At 46.0% G+C, this 21,188-nt stretch overlaps 2 protein-coding genes across 3 annotated transcripts in view; one reads left to right on the top strand and one right to left on the bottom strand.

The window, feature by feature from the left end:
• The window catches only part of SEPTIN10 (septin 10), a 61,907-nt gene that overhangs the window by 17,247 nt on the left and 23,472 nt on the right, over positions 1-21,188 (top strand). The window contains exon 1 of one of the 2 annotated variants that reach the window (XM_072340026.1): positions 20,101-20,245. The exons of the other annotated variant lie outside the window; for it this stretch is intronic. Coding sequence (XP_072196127.1) covers positions 20,225-20,245 — 21 coding nt within the window. The 5' untranslated portion in view covers positions 20,101-20,224. Of the gene's footprint in view, positions 1-20,100; positions 20,246-21,188 lie in introns of those variants that run through there. 2 annotated transcript variants of the gene reach the window in all.
• SOWAHC (sosondowah ankyrin repeat domain family member C) lies at positions 15,532-19,974 on the bottom strand. The gene has a single exon (XM_072340014.1). The coding sequence runs from the start codon at positions 19,891-19,893 to the stop codon at positions 18,427-18,429; it is 1,467 nt and encodes a 488-aa protein (XP_072196115.1). The 5' UTR covers positions 19,894-19,974; the 3' UTR covers positions 15,532-18,426.

Raw genomic sequence — 21,188 nt, 5'->3', positions numbered from 1 at the left:
ATTCTAGCTCACTTGCAGAAATGGATGTGCCGCAAGTAATCTCCCTAAAGCTGTCTACCAGCACATGGCTGTAGATCTACAGCATGGGTCCTTGTCTTGCTAGAGTGATGAAGAAATCCCTGCCAACTTGAATGTCGCTGAGACGGAAACAAAGTAGAGAAGTGTCAAAACACAATAGGAAAAAAATCTTTCCTTCTGAAGTAGACACAGCAGCAGGGATGGCGATGAGCTTGTGTTATGCTAGTAGAGAGAAGTAGTCTCCAGCTGCTACACTGTGTTGGAATTTTTTATCCTGTGCCATGCAAAAACATGCAAGTTACACATTAATGTGCAAGGGCTGCTCCAAAAGTAATGCCTCATATTTTACTATGTTGGCCCACAGTGTCAGAGGCAGATGGTGGTGGTACAGCAGTAGGGGCTGAACCTTCCCACCGGTATTCTGTTACATGTTGTTGCTGTGTGACAGATGGCAGCAGAGGTACAGCCTGATAGAATGGCATCTGACATAGAAATGCGTATAAAGTAAAGGTGTGTCACTGAACTCCTCCATGCAGAAAAAATGGTGCCCACTGACATTCACTGATTCCTGATGAACATTTATAGAGATCAAACAGTGGGTGTGACCACAGCAAGGCAGTGGGTGGTGCTTTTTGGCAGTGGCGACAGTGACATAAATGACAAAGCATGTTCCAAACAGCCATGTACAGATGTCACGAAATGCAGAATGGCTTGATCAGCCCAGTTGCATGAATTATGACCAGGTAACTGTGCATGGAGCTGAATATCAGCTTCAGTGCTTTGGAAATGGTGATGACAGCGTTGGAATATTGCAAAGATTGCATGAGGTGAGTCCCACAGATGCTCACCTAGGAACAGAAAGAGTACCATACGAAAATCTGTCACGACCTGCTGAACCAATACTGTGGTAAAAAGTGACAGTTTCCTGAACTGCATCATTACTGGAGATCATAGAATGTTTGGATTGGAAGGGACCTTTGTGAGTCAGGCCAGAGAAGAAGACTGTCTTTCTCTTACAACACAATAACACCAGGCCCTGCAGCAGTTTAAAGACCATGGAGCACACTGCCAATCCCGGATGCACTGTCCTACCACATTCACTGTATGGCCTAGATTTGGCACCTTCTGACTTCTACCTGTTTGGGCTGATAAAAGACAGGCTTCATGGGTGACGTTTGCCTAGCAGTGATGCTGTCACAGCAGCTGTGAAACAGCCGTCACCTCTGCTGGTGCGGAGTTTTGCAGGCATGACATGCAAGCTCTTGTTTATTGCTGGTAAAAATGCTTATCTACTGATGGTAACTACACTGAGTGTTTTGTAGCTGAGAATATGCTCTACCAAGTAGTGTTACTGTGCTCTTTTACCTATTGTAGTTTCCGTGGAAATAAATAGGAGGCATTACTTTCAGAGCAACCTGCGTAGTTTCTAACATTAGTGGCAAGGGCCCCAGGAGAGGGACAAATGCAGGTGAATCATCACAAACCCATGTTTTGCCTTTTACAGGTTCAGTGTTAAATGCTGCTTTTAGTGTTTCTGTCGTTATAGTATGAGAAAGTCTTACAGCTTGGGAGAGTTACGATATGGGAAAGTCTCTGCTCTCTTTTACATTGTGATCTTAGTAGCTAATGTGAGTGATTGGGGCACAGTGAAAGGTGTGTTTGGACAACACAATCTCAACCACTGTAGGGGAGTACTGATACTAAATGCACCTGCCCCCTTCTTTCCTTTTCTATTGCTGATTTGTTCAGCCTGACACTTGTGTTCTTCTCATCCACCTTTGCTAAGAGTGCAGAAAACTGGCTCCACGAAGAAGTAAATCCTTGCTATGGCAGTGAGATGGATACATTTACTGGAGGGAACCGGCAAGGATGGGAGCGTGTGCTGGGAAAGAGCAGGGGTTGGGAAAGAATGGGGCAGATCTCACTGGAAACAGTGAGTGCTGGAACAGGTGAGCTGTCTTCTCCAAATGCAGCCCTATTGCTTATGGCTGCTGAACCCTGGCACCATGGCAGACCTCAGCCCCAGGAGTCAATGCTGGATGGGCTTTGCTAAGCCTCTAGCTTGGGGGAAGTTATACAGTCCTCTAGGATAGCAGAAAGAAATGAAAATGAGGAAAAGGGAAGTCGAAATGCAGGGGTAGTTTTTCACATCCTGCTGCTGGGATTAACTGGTGCGCTCCAAAATATTGATGGGAAAGTCAAATGAAAAATCAGAACAGCACATTTGTTACTCAGAGGCACTCAGCCCTAACATATACACGTGCAGGGGAAAACATGGTGCTGTAATCTGGCTCTGTGCACACCAGATCCCAGCGCAGATGTCACGCGGATCAGCCCAGGCCACGTGATCCCTGTCCCACTGGGGAGGGAGGAGCGTGCGGCAGGAGATTTATGCTGCAATTAGACTGTGTGAGAGGGATGGCAGATGACGTAGCATAAAGCTAGAGAGGTGCAAGCAGGTGATGTTAGATCTCAGGTAGAAAATCTTGCCAATGCAACACATTAACTGCGGGAACTGACAGTGCGGCAAAGCCTAAGTCAGCACTTGCATTGCGTATCTGCAATGTGTATTATTACTAGGAGTCCTAGTGCTCCTAGCCACAGATTTACTGCACTGCGAAACCACAGACACAGGTAGAGGAATGCAAATGAGGTCTGGCAGCATTCAGAGCTCCCAGCTCTACTGTAAGCACTCATCAGGATAGATTAACAGCTTGCCATGTCCACCATCTACATGAAAAGCTGGGAAGGGGGATGTGATAAATTACCTTTCCATATTCTGATTGCATCTAATTTGGTGACTGACCATCTGTCTACTTTGTTTAGCTTCCTTTTATGTCTGCACCATATGTGCTGGCTTTCAAAATCACTTGCAGATGTAGATTTCATATAACAATCCCTTTTATTCTTTCACATTAGACGTTCAAGTGTATGGAATCAGATATTTAGATGTATGGAGTACTGGAAAAATGATTGATTTATTTATTAACCAATATATTTCTATATTTCCCATCATCTTTTTTCTCTCTTTTTCTTTATATATATATGTATATATATATATATTTCTTGAATGTGCGTTCTAAAGGGACAGCCCTCCCAAGCACAGAGCCCCAGTCCCAAGTACTGCCACACACCCATGTCCAAAGGGCCCCCACGTGAGGAAGCTATCAGTGTTGCCCCCAATGACCAGATCCTTTGAACAGCTACAGGCATTTCCCATAGAGTGTCAGGCCTGCATTGACAACAACTGAAAGCTTTAAATAAGCAAAACATGAAATCCACATGGAGTGCCTCGACTTTGCCTAACAGTTTGTTCCTGAGGATTTCAGGACGACAAACTCTCAGCGCTCCTTAACTGGGAGTGAAAATGCTTTCAAGACAGCCCTGAAATTAATGTATTTCCAAAGATGCTTCATCTCCTCTCATGTCCTTTTATTTTCTGGCTCAGCTTTATCCAACATGCTGGCACCATCCTTTTGCTACAACTCATCACAAGCAGATTCTTCTGCCTGCTGGCATTTGGCTCATGCTTGAAATGAAGGATCACAAATATTTCCATTTCTTTCATCAGAAAGTTAAGAATCTCTGCATTAAATTAGCAGTGATGAAAAGTCTTCTCTTCAAGCAGGTCTCGGTTATTCATCTGGAAGTAGGACAGCATGGATAGTGGGCATCTTGAATCAGAGGGAGTTCAGAATGAGCGGAAAGAAAACAATATTTTGACTTGCACTGAAAGAGAAACATTTCCAAAACAGCTGCTGAAATCAAAAGGCTTGAGAAAAGGAATTTGAGGATAAATGAATTACTTGGTTCGACCAAAAACGTATCAGCTTTGAACGCTTTCTTTTGTATTTCATTTAGTAGGAAGGAAACTTGAAGGAAACATTGGAAGTGAAAGCTGAAAAGAGATGCATTTCATTCTCAAAAGAAACCAGAACTGAAACAAATGATTATTTTTTTTCCAAAAAGCATTTTATTTTATTTTTTTTTTTCTGACAATTCCCAGCATTGTGATGTTACTGGAGCTTCTTGTGCCAGTAAGAGAAGCACCTCTGAGGAATAATTCCTGCATCTGTCTATGTAAGTTGCTTTCCAGGTGGGAAGAAGAGCAGAGAGAGCAGGGGAGGATGCAAATAGCCACGAGGAGACAGCACTTGCAGGTTCTGCTGCCATCTCCTCCAGTGAAGGTCCCTGGGGCCCCAGCGCTGGTTTGCTGGCAGGACTCGCAGAGCAAATAAATGTGCCTGGGGCGCCCAGCCTGCACTGCGAGCAGATGGAGAAGTCTGGAGCTCATAGGAGAAAATCAAAACCTCTTGTTCTGAAATGGCTTCAGTCTGCTGAGGGAGAGATCTCTGTACGGATGGTAAAATAAGCTGAAATTCTTATTGATGGCATAACCCACTTAGCATTCCCATATCTGTGAATTTAGGGAGCAGCCATTACACCACGGACTTCTTGAGATCTCTTGAGAGCTTGTTAGTGGCACCTGAGGTGAAACTTTGATTCAGGGCAAACTGCTTCCGCTTCTTTGGCATTTGATTTTCCTGAAAGTCATTTCTGAATCTTAGAGTCACAGAATCATTTGAGTTGGAAGGGATCTTGCTGTCCTTGGGAGACCACTATCAAATAACTATTTGCTCCTGCTAATACAGGGAAGGCATGAGAAATTTCTGCCAAGTAGAGAAGAGATTCTTACTGTCAAAGGCAGGATAGCTCAGCTCTGAAACATTATTTGCTTGTGACTGAGTACTGAGATAACCATCTTAATGGGGAAATAGTTATTTCTGGAAAGAATAATCCCTTGCAGAGCCATCTTTATGTAAGCATGATGGAAGGTGTGACCATAAAAGTGTGTGTGGTATAAAGGAATGAATAAAACCTCAAACCCATACATAATTCAATAGAAACATTCCAATCCAACTATTCTGGCAGTGTGTCATTATTTGTAAGGGCGTATGGCTGCTGTCTAGTGTTTGTTTGCTCTCCAGATATACTATGTACTCTGTAGATTAAAAAATAATCTGTTTTGGCATAAGACAAAGGAAAGAAACAATAGCTTTAAAGCACAGATATTAAGCACAGAAATGCTTCTGGTGGCAATCACACCAAGCAGCAGGAGGCTCACATTGAGTAAAAATGGTCTGGTACAGCAGGTTCTGGCTAGCAAAGCTCCATTGTCATTTATGAGTAACCACATTTAAGTGGTTAAGATGTCTTCAGTCTGTTCTGATTTGGCTGGTCTCCTTGTGCTTGCTGCTCTCTGAGCACATAATAGACTGACCCTGTCATTTCATTTCTGCGTTCGGTAACACAATCCTTTCTTCATCAGGTCACTCTTCCATGCATTGCTGTTTGCCGAGTATTGCACTGGAAGAATGCAGGAAAGGTGATCATAGAACCATGGAATTGTTAAGACTGGAAAAGGTCAGCAAGACCATCTAGTCCAACCATCAGCCCATCATCACCATGTCCACTAACCATGTCACCCCGTGCGATGTTGCTTCACTTGGGTTGGGCAGCAGAGGGGAGAAGTCCAAGGCAGGAGGGGCTGGGCTAGTCGAAAATGCTTCAGCATAAGTAATATGTAAAATTTTAGGTACAGAAATTGCACATGCAAAATATGCCTTTGTGAATTCTGGCATTAGGGAAAGTCTGGAAGCCACAAAGTTGACTACCTTTAGCTGACAGTAAAGGAGGTTTAGATTGAACTACATTACCCAGTGTTTAGGATCCACCAAAAACAGTTGCAAACACGCACAGTACATCTCAGGATCACCAGTGGTTTACCACTGTCAGAAGGGGCAGACAGCCGTTCTCCGTTAATCCAAGCCTAACCACACCAGCCCTGCTTGCAGCCTCACAATTGTGCCACTGCTCTTGAACTAGAAATGGCAAACAAATTCTCACTGGGCAGGAGCTGCCCATCTATTTCTATGTCAGGGTTACTTTTCAGTCAGCAGAGCAATTTCAGCTGGCTCTATCATTCCTCCAGACAAGCACTAGGATCAGCTCTTGGAAGCACTGGAGGGTCCCACATGGTGTGAGGGCTGGTGGAGGACCAGCACCTCCCCACCAGTGGTCAGGAGCTCGAGGGCTGTCATATCCCAGCACCTGAGGGCTGATGTACTGTAATTGTGCAGCTCAGAGGTGATAAGGGCCAATACTTTCTGCAGGATTCACAGTGCTGCACTGCTTTTTTTTTCTCTCCAGGTAGAACTTCTGAGTTTAGAGGGAAAAACAGTTTGCTGGGGACACAGTTATGTGCACCTTACAGTTAGAAGTGTAGGTGCAGAGTTGGCAGGCATGCTGTAAACAACATTGGAAAAAGCTGAACCTTTGGACTGAGAATTACTCACTTCTGGTTTGCTTTATTTCTCCCCTCCCATATCCTGTGAATCTACAGAACCAATGCTTCTCCTTATGTCATCAAACCTACATCAAGTATGCATGCTTTGTCCTTTCCACAGAAACTCGGAAAGAGAGAAATAACATAAAGACAGTTGAAAATCTCATTAAGAAGCGACTATCAGCACAGGTCACTGCTGCCATAATGCATTTCTTCTGCCTCAGTGTTGCTCTTTTCAAGTTTGTGATAGTTCACAGCCTGTATTTTGGAGCACAACACCACCTACTACAGTTCCCACCCTTCATGCTGCTGTGCTGTGCCATCTGAACACTGAATGCTGCCTAACTGTGGTGTAACCAAAGACCTGAGCTATTTGCATGGGGAGGGACTTTCTGGAGTCCAAGCAAGGCTTGCAACCAGAACAGCTTAATACTGCAAATGTACACGGGAAATCCAGAAAAGAGTTTTGTGGGACTTCCAGAACAGGAAAGATTTAGTCCCTTTTCACTAATAGTATGAGGAAATCCCCATGTTTCCCTTAGAACGTTTTACTGTAACTAATTGCAGATGACAGTCTTGTTGAACAGGACTAGCTCCAGCTCTGATCCTTCATAAATACCAAATTCATTAGGAAAGAATTAGAGACAAACTGTTGCACATAAAAATCTGCTCAGGAATGGAATGCTTTCCATGGTGTTTTTTTCTTCTTTTTTTTTCATAGAAGTCAAGTTCTTCAGTTCAAACCAGCTTTTAGGGGCTGCAGCAATAGGGAAACCTCGGCAGGATAAAGCGCTCTGACTGAAGATTATTGCTATTATTCATATTCTGGAAGAAGGAGCTAATTGTGCAAATGCCTCTCCAAACAATTCAGGAGGGTGCTTTTTAATACCTTTACTTATATCTCTTATTGCTCGTTTAAACTTCAGACTGCTTCTGGCTTCATTTTTTTTTTTCCCCTGCCATACATACATTTGGTTGCAGTGTGGTTGGTTCATCTCCAGTTGTCACTGCCTTCCTTCCTTTCAAACAAACCTTGCACGTGCAGCGGTTAGCTTGATGGATGCTTAGCTTCAGGGTCCAGTTCTCTGGAAGAACCAGAGCTTGACACTACACTGGGACTGAAAAGTGTGGAGATGTCAGCTTTCTGCACAGTCATCTTTTCAGTTTCTTCACCTTTTCTCCATCCTTTCCTACTGACAGCCATTCTACAGTTTATGAGGAATGATTCAGGTGACTACCCTGCTGTGCTGGAAGCATCAGCAGGCCAAGCACTGCAAAAAATCACATCCCCTGCCCCAGCAGCTCCCCACCGTGAACACAAGTGCCTGTTTGTGCAGCACCTAACGGATTACACCACCTCATAGTGAAGTGTGGTGAAGAGCCACTTCCACAGAGTTCCTAAGAGAAAAGACAAGTAGATCTGAAAAGAGATCAGATGAGAACAGCTGCAGAATTGGAAACAGGGAATTACTTCTATTTTGCCATACACAATCCATTGTCCTGCTCTCTCCAAAACAAAACAAAACTACTTCATAACTTCACATGTGATCTTCACAGTCCACTTCGGAGAGCACAAGAAAGAACCACATTCCCTGTGGCTTTTGGGATCTGTTTCCCACTGTCCAAGTCCAAAGGTGCTTTCATAACCTCCCTGCCTGGCTGTTCTTAGCCCTGAGGAGAAGCTGGAGCTGAGTTGCCCAAGCACCAAAGTCTCTCTCTGACCTTAATTTACTTCAGATGCAGGGGAGGCCTGGTTTTCAGCTGAGCTGGCAGGCCAAAGGGCTCACCAAGCACCACTGGTCAGTCCTGTGCAAAAGACTGTGGGTACACTTGGGAGTAGGATGGGGATGGAGCAAAGGCAAGCACTGTTTGTCCTGTGGAAATCCAGGTGGGCCTGCATAGATGTAGCACCAAACCACAGTGCCAGTCAGCCAAAAACTTTACATAAAATGAAACCTGGGTGCTGTTTTGCTACTTTGGAGCTTTGCTGGTGGATGAAATCCCCAAACAACTTTCTTTTTGAGTTTAGTGTTTCCAAATCAAGTAAGGCACTTTCAGTTCTTCGACAGCAGTTCTTAAGCCTCGAAGCATGGAATATTTTGCAGCAGTCCATGGAGAGGCAGCACATTATTAACACAGAGCTACAGTGCTCAGAAATTAATATGGCTCCTTTGAAGTTATGTCTGGCTGAATTTGCAAACGTCAGAACATAACGCAAGAAATAAAAGATGGATTGAATACTTCCTTGAAGTTGTTCTTTAGTCTGTGTACTAGCAACTTATCTGCTATGCCATAATTTCATAGAATCATAGAATGGCTTGAGTTGGAAAGGTCCCTTAAAAGCCATGTAGTCCAACTCCCCTGCAACTAACAGGGACACCTACAGCTCGATCAGGGTGCTCAGAGTCCCATCCAGCCCGACCTTGAGTGTCTCCAGGGATGGGATGTTCACCACCTCTATGGGGAACCTGTGCCAGTGCCTCACCAACCTGACTGTAAAAAACTTCTTCTGTATCCAATCTAAATCTTCTCTTTCAGTTTGAAACCACTTCCCCTTGTCTTATCTAATTTGCTATAATGTAGTTCACGGTGTGCAAATGATGGGAGAACTCTGGTGCTCTCCTGAGTAATTACCTTAAAAATTTATGTTGGGTTAAAATTACTCGTCCTCAGAAAGTCCCTGTTCCCTCCTTTGACTATAAAGAGATTAAAGAGAGTAACTGATACAGGTATTTAACCTCTTGATGACAGTATTACTAGTGCAAATCCTGCTCAGTCAAGGTGGCAGTGCTGCTGCCAATAACATGAGTTAGCAAATGCATGCCAGCAGCAAATGCATTCCTGAGCTTGACATGAAGGAAGCACGGATGAGGATAATCATAAGGAAGTTCTAGTTAATCACTGCTTCTACTTCACACCCAGAGTTAAGTACATGAATTAGGGTAATACAGGGCAATTTTCAGCAAAAAGCAAACAAACCAAACCAAAAAACCCTAAAATTTTACTATTCCCTCCCTGTGAGACTGCAATTTGTAATCTGCACTGTAATTCCATCCAGCTGTCTTTTCTGCTTCTGTGCACAGACACATCACCACTATGTCAGTAAAGAAACAATTATTCTAACAACAGAACTAATAAATGCCTTCTGTTAGACGCAGGATTTAGCCAGCAAACACAAGCAGACCTTTTACATCAATCCTGGCTGGGATGAACGGCGACATTTAATGTCACCCACTCGTTCATGAATTGCTACGTTGTCACTGCAAGCCGCAGGGTAGAGGAAAATAAAAATGAGACAAGTGCAGAAAATGCAAAGTTATTCATGGGACTGAAGGAAGGGCGGCTATTTAAAGATGTTAGTCAAAAAGTCTAAAGTGAGCAAACATTTGAGTCCTACGTGAATTCCATATTTAAGACTGTAGGATTGAATATTTAATGAGAATTTGGTTAACGCCTTGGCTCTTTTTCAGGTACAGTACATTTCCTACCTATTCAGAGGTGTTAACTTGGACAACTCACGTAGCATTTGCCTCTTATTTCCTCAGGATTATAATATTCAGTCGGGTATTTTTTACAGCAGTATTTCTCATTATTATGTGTCAATTGCAAGCAGTGTAGTAGTGTCTATAGAGAGTCTAGAGATGCTGTATAGCTAGGGAACACTGCTGTTAGAATGAAACATAGGAAGCTGAGAATGACAGTTGCCATTTTTCTTCTTCATGTTCCATGTATCAAAAACCAGATCACAGGGAGCAGTGAGATTAACAGGTACATAGCCAAAATTCTGCTCTGAAATCAGATTAAATGTCAATAGTAATTAAAGCTAAGAAAAATAAAAACATCCAACATTCCCACCCTGCAGCCATCAGTACTGCTCTAGGAGAGCACATAGCAAATAGATGAGGAGAAACACAATGGACTATCATCAGATAACTAAAAGCTTCTTTCTATCCTGCAGCAGTGGCTGTTTGTTACGGCCTACAGATACCTGCTCGTTTCTTACTGCAGTGCTGCTGCCTCTCAGCACTCTCAGCATCTCTTCCTTTCCCTTTCTGGCTTGTGGAAGGACGTTTGAGATGATCTCATAGCAGCTATGGGATCTCCATGAAACAGAAATTTCTTGGAGGCTATAAAACAGTGAGTTGATCTCCATGACTTCATTTCTATTCGTGCAGGTAGACAATAGGTTGGAAACTTTTCGGTGCTTCCTGAGACCTCCTAACTGGACAGGTATTCCTTCTTTCTCAAAACTGTCTCTTTTCTCCACATTAACTTTGAAGCACTTTCAAAGCCAGTCCCAGTTCCATGCTGGCCATGAGGTGCAGCACCATAAGAAAAGCTAAAAATGAAAAAGATAGGTCCAAGTCCAAGCAAACATATTACTGAGACAGGACACCCAAACAATTATGAAGAGTTGCTATGAAATCCCCTTCAGATACAAACATACACGCTATTAATAACAACAAAGTTAATGTGGAACATTCAGGGTCATAGTGAAGTGCAAGAGGAAAAGCAGCAAAACATCTAGGCAAAAGTAGCCTTTTGTTTTTTGTATGTACATATGGGTATATGATCCCTGCTTGGCTGCCACTGTTTGAGTTGGCTACAGAAGTTCTAGGGATAACGGGTCAGGAGCTGCATCTTTTCTTGTGTTTGGACAGCACCTGATACTATGAGATCCCAACTGTGATTTGGCAATATCAACCTGCAAACTGCAGTAGTGGCATTGTCAACATAAGCCTTGGCAGCTCAGTACGTTTCCTCTGTTCCCAATCAATTAAATTCCATTCCCTCAGTGTCACTTCCATGTTGTTTCACTCAACCTCAAATCCAGAGAGATGATGAAAAGTTCACAAGGCCATAAAGGACCATAAATAGTCACACCCACATCAGCAACTGCATAACTTATGGTAAAAATTCCATTCTAAAAAGACCGCTTAGGAAAATAATATATTTAAAAAAATAATAATCAAATCCCATCTCCAAGGTTCTCCTGTCACTTGTTTCAGCCAGAAAGGTGACACCACTTCAACTAAATGTAACGCTAGTATTTTCTGAGTAGACAGCTCTTCGTTACTGACCCACTGAACTCATGGGTGCTTTCTATAAGGATGAGTGGGGTTTAAACTGGACATGGAAAATAGGACCCCTAAAGAACGGTATTACAAAATGGGGAACACTAAAACCATTCAGAGTCGAAAAGAAGAAGCTGTTGCCCTGTGCTGCTTAGTCACTGTGTGCGCTGGCAAGTTCCAAAGGCATTACTTTTTTTTTTCCTTCTTCCTCTTTACCTCGCATGTTCAATTGGAAGGGTGTGTAGGGAAGCAAACTTTCAAAACGATTAGTCATCTTTAAAGTTACAGACTTCTATTGTTAACAGGAGACTAAGCAAAGCTTTCCAAGATGTGGATTCATCTAGGCAGCTATCCAAAGGGACTCATCTGTGGGGGAGGATGAAGTGGGTGCTCAGGCTGTGTACAACTCCCACATAGGGCCCATCATAAAATATAATAGTCCTCTATGGCTAAATCATACAGTCAGAGGTAATCTTGTCAGATTGGCGTGGGAACATGAAGCAAACTTTAGGTGAGAATATTCTGGGTTAAAGAAGAAAAGCCTGGTACATCCTAGCTGACAGTTGTCAGTGAGCCCTTCAAAGATACACCTCTTGGAATACAGTACTGCAAGCCAGTACCTGCCATGCAACTTGCTCTCATGCATTGAAAAGGCAGTCTCAACAAATTGTGTAAAGAACAGATATGATAATTTCGTGTTGATCCAACTGATTCTATCAGCAGCTAAAGAGTAACAACATACCCAAAGCATCAATATACGCTTTACAAAGCGCTTAGCACCACTTACATATAAAAGCCTTCTCAGCACTCTCATTTCATCAATAGTTCAGTTCATGCCATTGACATACAAAAGTGCAATACCTGTGTAAAGGCTGCATCTCCTTCAAGGGAAGTACTTCAAGCAGTTTCAAAAGGCTTGAACGTCACCGCTGCTACAACCCACGCTGTGCAGCTGCAGGCCGCGTGGAGTGGCAGTTCTGGCACTGCAGCCTGTTCTACCCAGCCCATCTGTGATGGAAAGGGAAGGCAGAAGACAAGGGAGAGACTGGCAGCTAACAGCTCTCTCGTGGGAGGCTGTTGGACCAGCAGGACCCAGCCACGCACTCCCAAGTTAACAGAGTTACTTCCACTAGGTATATCTAGGGTAGGACTGTATGTGATGGGCAACAAGGGAGAGAAAAAGCAAAAATAAGTGCCGTTGTTTTTTCAAGTGTTACCAATGGTTTTTGGTTTTTTTTTGTTTTGTTTTGTTTTGGTGTTTTGAATCTTTAATATTCCATGCAAGTTTATTTTCAGTGAACAGCTCTGTAATCTGCATATCGTCCCTCTGCATTAAAAGTAATGACAGCAGCTCCTCAGTATGAACTCTCCCAAGCAATTTCTGTGCCTCGACAAATACTGCAAGCATCCTTTATTTCCTAAAAGTAAACAACGAAACAAAACAACAACAAAAAAACAACAACCCCAGACCCCCAACAAAAACAACAAACACCACCCCCCAAGAACAGACACCCACCCACCCCTCAGCTTCAAAAAGAGGTACCTATCAGTCATAGCCACTCCATCACCATTCCCTCAGGCACCGAGGAACTGTTCAGGAGCCTGAGAATTGACTAGAAAAACTGAAAGGCCTCCAGCTTCAGGGGAAAAATATTGAGGAAATCCCCAGACTCACTTTTCATGGACAAGAACCGTAAGTGTGCGTGCTATAGGCTATCTTGTTTAGACAGGTAAGAACAGCTTCACTGATTCACTGGCAGTGATGCAGATACATGCAGGGACATAGCTCTGTTGATTAGCCCTCTTGCCTCTTGACGTGCCTGCCACAGGTTGGCAGAATACCTTGTAGTGAAATAAGCGGATGCTAAAGTAGATTCATATGACTCGCCAGCTTCTTTGTCACTGTTCCTCTGATCAATGGGAGGAGATGCTTTACAGCTGTCCACACTGAAGGGCAGATGCAAGTAAACTACAGTGATTCACTCTATATAATCCATTTGAAAGGACACAGGACGCAGTTACACCTTGACCCAAATATTACTTCCTTCTAAGGCAACTTTTCTACAAGGTATTAACAGCTTAACTCCTTGGAAAAATCTCAGGATAGGATTTCTTCAGCTTTTACCACAGAAGATGGAATACCTCCCCCATAATGCAGTTATATCCCAAACAAACCAACCAACCGTGGTGGCTTGGCTCAGCTTTTTCCAGCAATGTGCATAATTAGGACATATCAGCACTGAATTTGGCTTAACTGAAAAATGACACAAGGTAAATTCTGGAACAGTTGCAAAATGAGAAGACAAGATGCTTCAGTGCAGCAACATTGAAAATTCAGAATCACGTTCCATCCCCCCCCAGACTGTCATTTAACCCCAACTGAAAAGGATTTGGGAGAGCTGCTGCCTAATATTAATCTAACGCTTCTTCCTCCTTAACACCGAGTTAGGGACCTGAAAAGACAATGGCAGCATGTATTCATTTTCCCCCTCAACTTGAGCAGAAAAAAAACCAACCCCAAATCCCCACCAATTAAATGACAAAACACATGACCAAACCTTTTTTTTCAGGATCAGGTCTCCAAAGTTTAATGTCTTCAGGCTCATTCATATGCATTCTCTATAGCTTTGGCCACTCAAGGCACAGCAAATTAGGACTGCAGTCCCCTCACCCTTCGTTTCTCGTTAATGGAAAAGTAGTTTAACAGCGCAATGCTGAAGGGTTTCTTTCCCTCAAGTTAAGTGGGATCAATCTGATGCATAGGGATTCTCATGCAACAGCTGGAGCTACACTCAACACAGAAGAGTTGTTTGTATTTCTTGCAAATTGTATTAGCTACACTAGAAAATGTTGGTAAGAGAAGCAACTGAAATACTTGAAGTCAGATGTGAATTTACATTTGAGCTCTCAGCGGGTCATCTCTCCCAGGCATTTCTCTGTAGCAAAAGAGAAAGGTGTTTAGATGGTTTTCTGAGCAACCAGGCAAGCCATTGCATGATCAGCAAAGCTCACATCCTCGCTCTCCCCACATAACCTCAGCTGCTTCCCCTACATCCCCAAGAACACTTCCCCTTCTTCCTCCTCTCACTTCTGTTCCCAAACCACCAACTGGGGGTTGCTCGGTTGGGAGCTGCATGCATCCTCATCGAACAGCACAGCAACAGCTGAGCCTTTTTTTCAGTCTAACTATAAACTTGGATGGCTCTCAGAGGAGTTACTGGCAGCATGTGGTCCACTAGATTTCACTTAAGTTTTAGTGAGGCGACAACTTTTAAAAGATATTTAGGTATACCAAAATATGACAGTCTTGCAAGGCAATGAAGTGAAATTTCCCTTTAGAGAAGCTTCTGCTTGTAGTTAAGACACGTTACAAAAAGCCTTAATCCTAAACCTTTTTTAATTAGGTATTGACCTTTACTCAGTGGCAAAAACTAGCATTAAATCTTCTCAAAGATTTTTAGTGGCATAGAAATAAGGTCAGGGTGCTATTTTAAGTCAAGCACCACCGCTCTCCCAGGCCCTTATTTAGATGCACTTCTCTACAAAAACCTTGCTGTGTCTTCATTTGCTTTGACATGAGCTATTGGAGAGGAACCGCTAAGGAAAAAAGTTACTGTTCAGCAAACTACTACCACATTTTTTAACTGTCTGACTCTTCTTTCGTGCAAGACAACCTCAGAATCTTTGCAATAAAGGAAAATGTAAAACAATAACACAATCATTAAGGTTGGGAAAGATCAGTGGGATCATCTGGCCCAACCATAAAGTGGTTTTACCATCCAGCATGCAAGCACTACCTGCGTATATAGTAGATTCAAGCCTTAACAATCCACAGGCTCTTTTTCTTTCAGTAAAACAAAAGCTTGCAGATTTTCAACTCCTAACCATTGAGAAAGACACCCATAGAAAGCAGTATCAATAAAAAGTGACAGGCTTCCAGGCCTCTACAATATCACAATCATAAGATACAATAAAAGATATCCAATGTTTACATCGCAGTCTCGCTGCCTTGCACACTATCACAGGAAGTGAATAAACACATTCAGGAAATTCAAGTGTACTATTAAAAAGACACCAGTCAGTGCTCCAGTTTTCTGTACCATACAACTTTATTTCAAATTCACATATTTCTAGGCAATGTATCCAAAAATATTTGACTCAAGAGTACCTTTAGATTCTAGATATTCTGGAACAGAGCATCAAGCCTTTCCTATCTCCAAACAAAACATAACTTTCAGCTCATGTTATAAAAAGTAACCGTGTGGAATGTGACAAGTCATAATGTGAAATCAAAGTGCTTTAGTCCCGCAGAGCAAACAGACACTAGTGGTTATCCAGCCATTTGTCAATATACCTCTACCACCAACAGTACCAATTTTTTAGGGTTTGAACTTGCTGCAATGGCACTTCACCTCGAGAAAGGCTTTGGACCATTATCATGAAGTCTCGTCAGCTAACAGTTACACCATATGAGCTGGCAAGTGGTTTCACTTAGAAACCTTAAACAGTGAGTGAGAATGATGCATCTTTTTACCATTTTCCACGTTCCCTTAGTAATTATCAAGTTCTACCGTATTACACAAGATAAAACGATGTTCCAGCTAGTCTTTTAAAACCCAAACTGTGCTGTATTCCAAATCCCAAAGCATCAAAGCTCACAAGTGATTTCCCCAAACCCCACCAGCTAAGACTCAACGCTTTTGTGCAATTATTTGCTATTCACACGTGAAGAGAAGAATGCTTCACTCAACAGATCCTATGAAGAAATAGTAAGCAGAAAGTTACTTCAATTAGACTGGGAAGTAGATAGTTGCATGGAACATACTCCATTCAGAACTGCCATGTTGAGGAGAATTCATGTTGCAAGCATCCAACTGAAGACCTTTTTGCAGAAGCCTAAAAAGCTATTTACCTTCCATAACGAAGGGAGTTTAGGACTTCAGCATTTCATTCTCTCCTCTGTTGCAAACGAGCTCTGCAGAATTACACGTATGATTTTTTTCAGACACTCAGTTGTTGTACGAGCTTACAGCCTAAAAAGGAAGGGCTGAGGGAAAATTTCTGGTCCTGTCCAGATGTAAAGACAAAGTGCTTTGCAAGACTGACTATATCCACTGTATTTGTAGCAACCAACCCAAAATGAAGGCACATGAAATCTATATTATTAGCTATAAATTATAAATTAAAGCAGAACCTCTGTATAATTTCTAGCCTTTCTGCATGAAATTAATGACCAGCACCTATACAGAGTTTCAATTATTTTTAATGTAACTATTCCCAGGAATACTTAAAACGTTGCCTGCATGCTTACGCAAACACTGACTTTCATTAGGTTTTGACACAAAGCGCAGATACTGATAATTTATCTGCATGGGAAGTCTGAAACAGATGAATTGCTGCCACTCCCTTCCTCTGTCACTAAAAGCGTAAGCCACCAGCAACAGCCACAGACAGCTGTTACCTTCAAAGTGCACCACTCCCAGCAGCAGTTTCCCCATGAAGCGTTCTAGCAGCTGTGGAACGCACTTCATCAGTGTCTCAGGTTTGGAATTTACCGTGTTGAAGTCTACGTACTTGCTGCTAAAGTTACCTGACGGGCTGCCACACGCATTCTGAGGAAGCCAACTTGAAACACACTTTGACAAATGCTGTGTTGAGATTGGCAGTACCTTAATGTCTAAGCACAGCTCGACTTCCACCATGAGCAGCATTCAGGATCCAAGGACAGCTCATTCTCAACGGGAGCCTCCTAGATTTCACTGGCATTGCTACTACTAAAGCAGACAAACAAGACTTGAGGTCTCAGAAAGCTTTAGCAGGCAGATAGCATGTTCCAAGCCTTGGTTATTTCTCCAGAAATGCCAATTTAAAAGAACTCAAACACCATTGCCATCACTCACCTGGAGTATGGCATCACACTGCCCTGACTGAGAGGACGTTTCAGAGTTCTGGTTACTCACTTGGTACCCTTCTCTGCTCCTTCTCTCCTCTTCCTATTTCTGCGGTAAGTAAGTTGAAGGGATTGGCACCCGACTTTTTAGGCAAACGTAGACCTGTACCTTCTACATTACAGGACCACATTAGAGTTTCATGAAGATTGCATGCAATGGTGTCTGTGCTCTTTTCTAGAACAGAACGACTTTCACATGTAACACATACAACACAACTTGCTGATTTCAAATGCAGTGAGTTATACAAACAACAGTAACAAGACTCGACCAGACTTAATAAATGGAACTGTGCTAGGTCTGGCACTTGAGAATTCACAGTGATTAACATAAAACTGCTTTGCCTAAGACAAAATAAGATACCAAATATATAGAAGACTCTTCACTTAGATTGTATCAGTATCCCAACAGTGACAAGCAAGCTCAGTAGTACCTCAGACAGCAGAGACTTCAGCAGACAGCTAACTTTACTCACTGCTTGCAGTGCAATGGGATTTTTTTCTGTATTATCTGCAACATCAAGTCTGGCAATCTTCAGTGCATAAAGTAAACGTAGACTCAAGTCTTTGCTGGACTGAAATTTGGACAAGAAACTGTTATATGCGATCTCATTTTGGGTACCAACTCCACACTGTGCCAGGTGGTATTGCTGTCAATGAGAAACTTAAAATATACCTGTGCATTACTGTGGTGGTGCTCTTACATAGCAAGTTATGAGCAATTTATAGTACCGGTTGATAATACAAGAGTAGAACATCCGCATTTTCCTTTCCCCAGCTCAACTAATCCTAGGAGGTTTATGAACACACGTCTCTGACCCAGAAGCACCCCAGCACTTCTCAGCACGCCCGCTGCCCCTTGTTCCAGCACCAAGGGCCCAGCCAAGACAGCCACATCCTCGGCAGCTGCCAACCACCCAACTGCAAGTTCCAGCAAGGCTCTGGGACTCACCTCCCCCAAGCACACGAGTTCAGATGAGCGCCCACTTCGACCTATACCCTGGGACACTCTGGTCCAGGCACCCACCTCCCCTTCGACCCTACCCAAAGATGTTGGACTTCGGCCTGAGCTTGAATGATGTCTTCAGGGATTTCTCCTCGTGCTCGTCCTCCTCGGTGTCACCACGAAAGGAGGGAGTGTTGTGGATGATCTGAGTCCTGAAACGGATCTTATTAAGCCGAGGCTTCATCCGCCCACTACCTGAAGCTTTCCTGGCCATCTCCTTGCCCTTGCCCAGCACTGCTGCCCCGTCAGCACCCTCATTTTCCTCCCCAGCGCTGTGATGGTGGTGATGGTGGTGGGAGAGGCGGTAGCTCATGAGGTTGGAGGGCAAGACCTTGGATAGCCTCCAGCGCACACTCCCGTTGCCAGTGGTCCCCTCCTCCTCTTCCTCCTCCTCGTCCAGGGCTCCCACTAGGCTCCGCATGTCCCCCGAGGTGCCCTGCTGCAGGTACTGGGCGGCCTTACGCCCGCTGTAGTCGCGGATGTCCACGTCGGCATCATAGGCACCCACCAGCAGCTTCACCACCTCGGTGTGCCCGTGCATGGCGGCGATGTGCAGCGCCGTGTGCCCGCCGCTGGTGCGCGCATTGATGTCCACGGGCAGCTGGTGCCGCTGGGCGAAGTTGACAAGGGTGGCCAGCAGCTCCTGCCGCCCGTGCTTGGCGGCCCAGTGCAGCGCCGTGAAGCCGGTGATGAAGTCCTTTTTACAGAACAGCGCCGGCTCGCAGCTCAGCAGCCCCTCCAGCGTCTCCCACCGCCCGTCCGAAGCCGACACCATCCACGCGTGCTCCAGCGGGTCCAAAGCCACCGAGCCCGTCGTGCTGCCCTCCTCCTCGGCGGAGGACGAGGCCACCGAGGCGCTGTCCGAGTCGCCGCCACCGCCGCGCCCGCGGCCCCCTCCGGGCGGGACGCCGCGTTTCAGCTGGGGCGAGCTGCCCCGCGCCGTCTCCCGCAGGCTCCTGCGGCCGCCCGCCGCCCCTCCGGACCCCTCCGTTGCTTCCTCCGCCGTTACCGCCGCCTCCTCGCCGCCGCCGCCGCGCCCGGGCGCCGGTCCTCGCCGGGAGCCCTTCCGCTGCCCTCCGCCCGCCGCCGGGCTCGGCCGGGTCGCCTCGCCCCGCCGCCCCTCGGGCTCCGCGCGGCCGTCGGCATCTCCGCCCGCAGCCGCCTCCCGCTCAGCGGCCGCCCGCGGGGAGGGCGGTGGGCTCGTCCGCTCCGCGCTGCCCTCCGCCGCCGCCTCGGGGCTCACGGCGCCGGCGGCTCCAGGGGCGCAGTACCGGCGCCGGAGACACACGTACTTGGCGCCGGTGTCGGGCTCCTGGCGCACGGTGGCCACGGCGTTGACCAGCTCTTTGAAGCGCTGCCGGGCGGCGGCGCGGCGCTCGGGCTCCGGGGGACTGAGCCAGCCCCGGAAATGCTCCCGCAGCTCCTCGTGGCGCGCCCGCCCGCCCCGCTCCGCCAGGAACCGCACCACCGCCTCCTGGCCCAGCTCGGCGGGCTCCGCCATCACCGCCGCTTCCCCATCGCGCTACCGCTGACTGCCGCTCAGGGCGCGGCGCGGCCGCCGCTGCCGCCCGGGCCCCTCCTCCGGGCGGTCCGCGGCCGCGCTCGGAGCCGCGGCGCCGGCGCGCCCTCCTCCGGCCGGGAGGGGCCGGGGCGGCTCAACCGGGCGGTCCCGCGTCTGCCCGCCTTCTCCGCCGCCCGCTGGGTGCGCGCTGCCCCCGCGCCTTCCCCTCCGCCGAACGGCTCCTCCCGGTCCCCGCTGGGGCTGCGGCGGATGGGAGGGTTCTGCCGCGGCTCTCCGTCTCGTCTCGCTGCTGTCCGTACCTCCTGGGACCATGGCCGGCGCGGGGCAGCCGGTAAGTCCCGCCGCGGGGAGCAGAAGGGGCTGCCAGCGCCTGCCCGCTGCGAGGGGAGCGGGGACGGGACAGCGGCCTCCCGGGAGGAACGGAACGTTACGGTACGGTTGGAAACCGACTGGAGTCCTCGTAGTTGGGCAACCGAAGCTGCCAGGGGGTTACAGACGTTGTGGAAGGTCTCAGAGGGCGCTGTGAGTTTCCAGATATACGCTGCATCCTGGATATCAGGGAAACACTGCTCTGTGAGGGCAAAGCGATGGGCTCCTAGGCTTTGAAGGCACAGAACCCATCAGTGTGTTAAGGCTGGAATTCTGAGTATGAGTGTGAAATGAAGTCCTCAGTGTGAAAGGTGGCTGTGGTGAGGTGGGAGTTGGTGCCAGGTAACAGCAATAGGACGTGAGGGAATGGCCCCAGGTTGTGCCAGGAGAGATTTGGGTTGTATGTACATTAGGAAACTGTGATGAAGCAGTGGCACAGGCTGCCCAGGGGGTTGGGGGAGTCACTGTCCCTGGACTTGTTGTAATGTGGAGATGTGGCATTGAGGGACATGTTTACTGGTCATGGTGGGGATGGGCTGATGATTGGACGTGGTGCTCCTAGTGTTCTTTTCCAATGTTAATGATTCTGTGATTCTATGAATGGAGGACAACCACTGTACTTTGGGAGTCTCCCTTGGTAGAATCACTGAGGCAGGCAGAGATCTCTGAGATCACCAGGTCCGACCATCACCTAGCAGTATGAGTCCCAGCGCTAAGCCTTGTTCCTTAGTGCTGCATCAACACACCTCTTAAATACCTCCGGAACGAGGACGCCAGTTCTTCCCTGAGTGGCTTGTTTCAATTCTTGACCATCCTCTCCATGAAGAAATTGTCACTGATAGTCAGTCTAAACTGCCCCTGGGACATAATTCCTTGCATCCTGTCACATGAGGAAGGAGTCCAAC

Source organism: Excalfactoria chinensis, chromosome 1 (genome assembly GCF_039878825.1).
Source record: "Excalfactoria chinensis isolate bCotChi1 chromosome 1, bCotChi1.hap2, whole genome shotgun sequence".
Taxonomy (NCBI): domain Eukaryota; kingdom Metazoa; phylum Chordata; class Aves; order Galliformes; family Phasianidae; genus Excalfactoria; species Excalfactoria chinensis.
Note: the sequence above shows the minus strand (reverse complement) of the source record. Positions and strands in the feature narration are given on the sequence as shown.

Coding starts and splice junctions, on each gene's coding strand:
- SOWAHC (XM_072340014.1), bottom strand. CDS start 19,893: ATGGCGGAGCCCGCCGAGCTGGGCCAGGAGGCGGTGGTGCGGTTCCTG.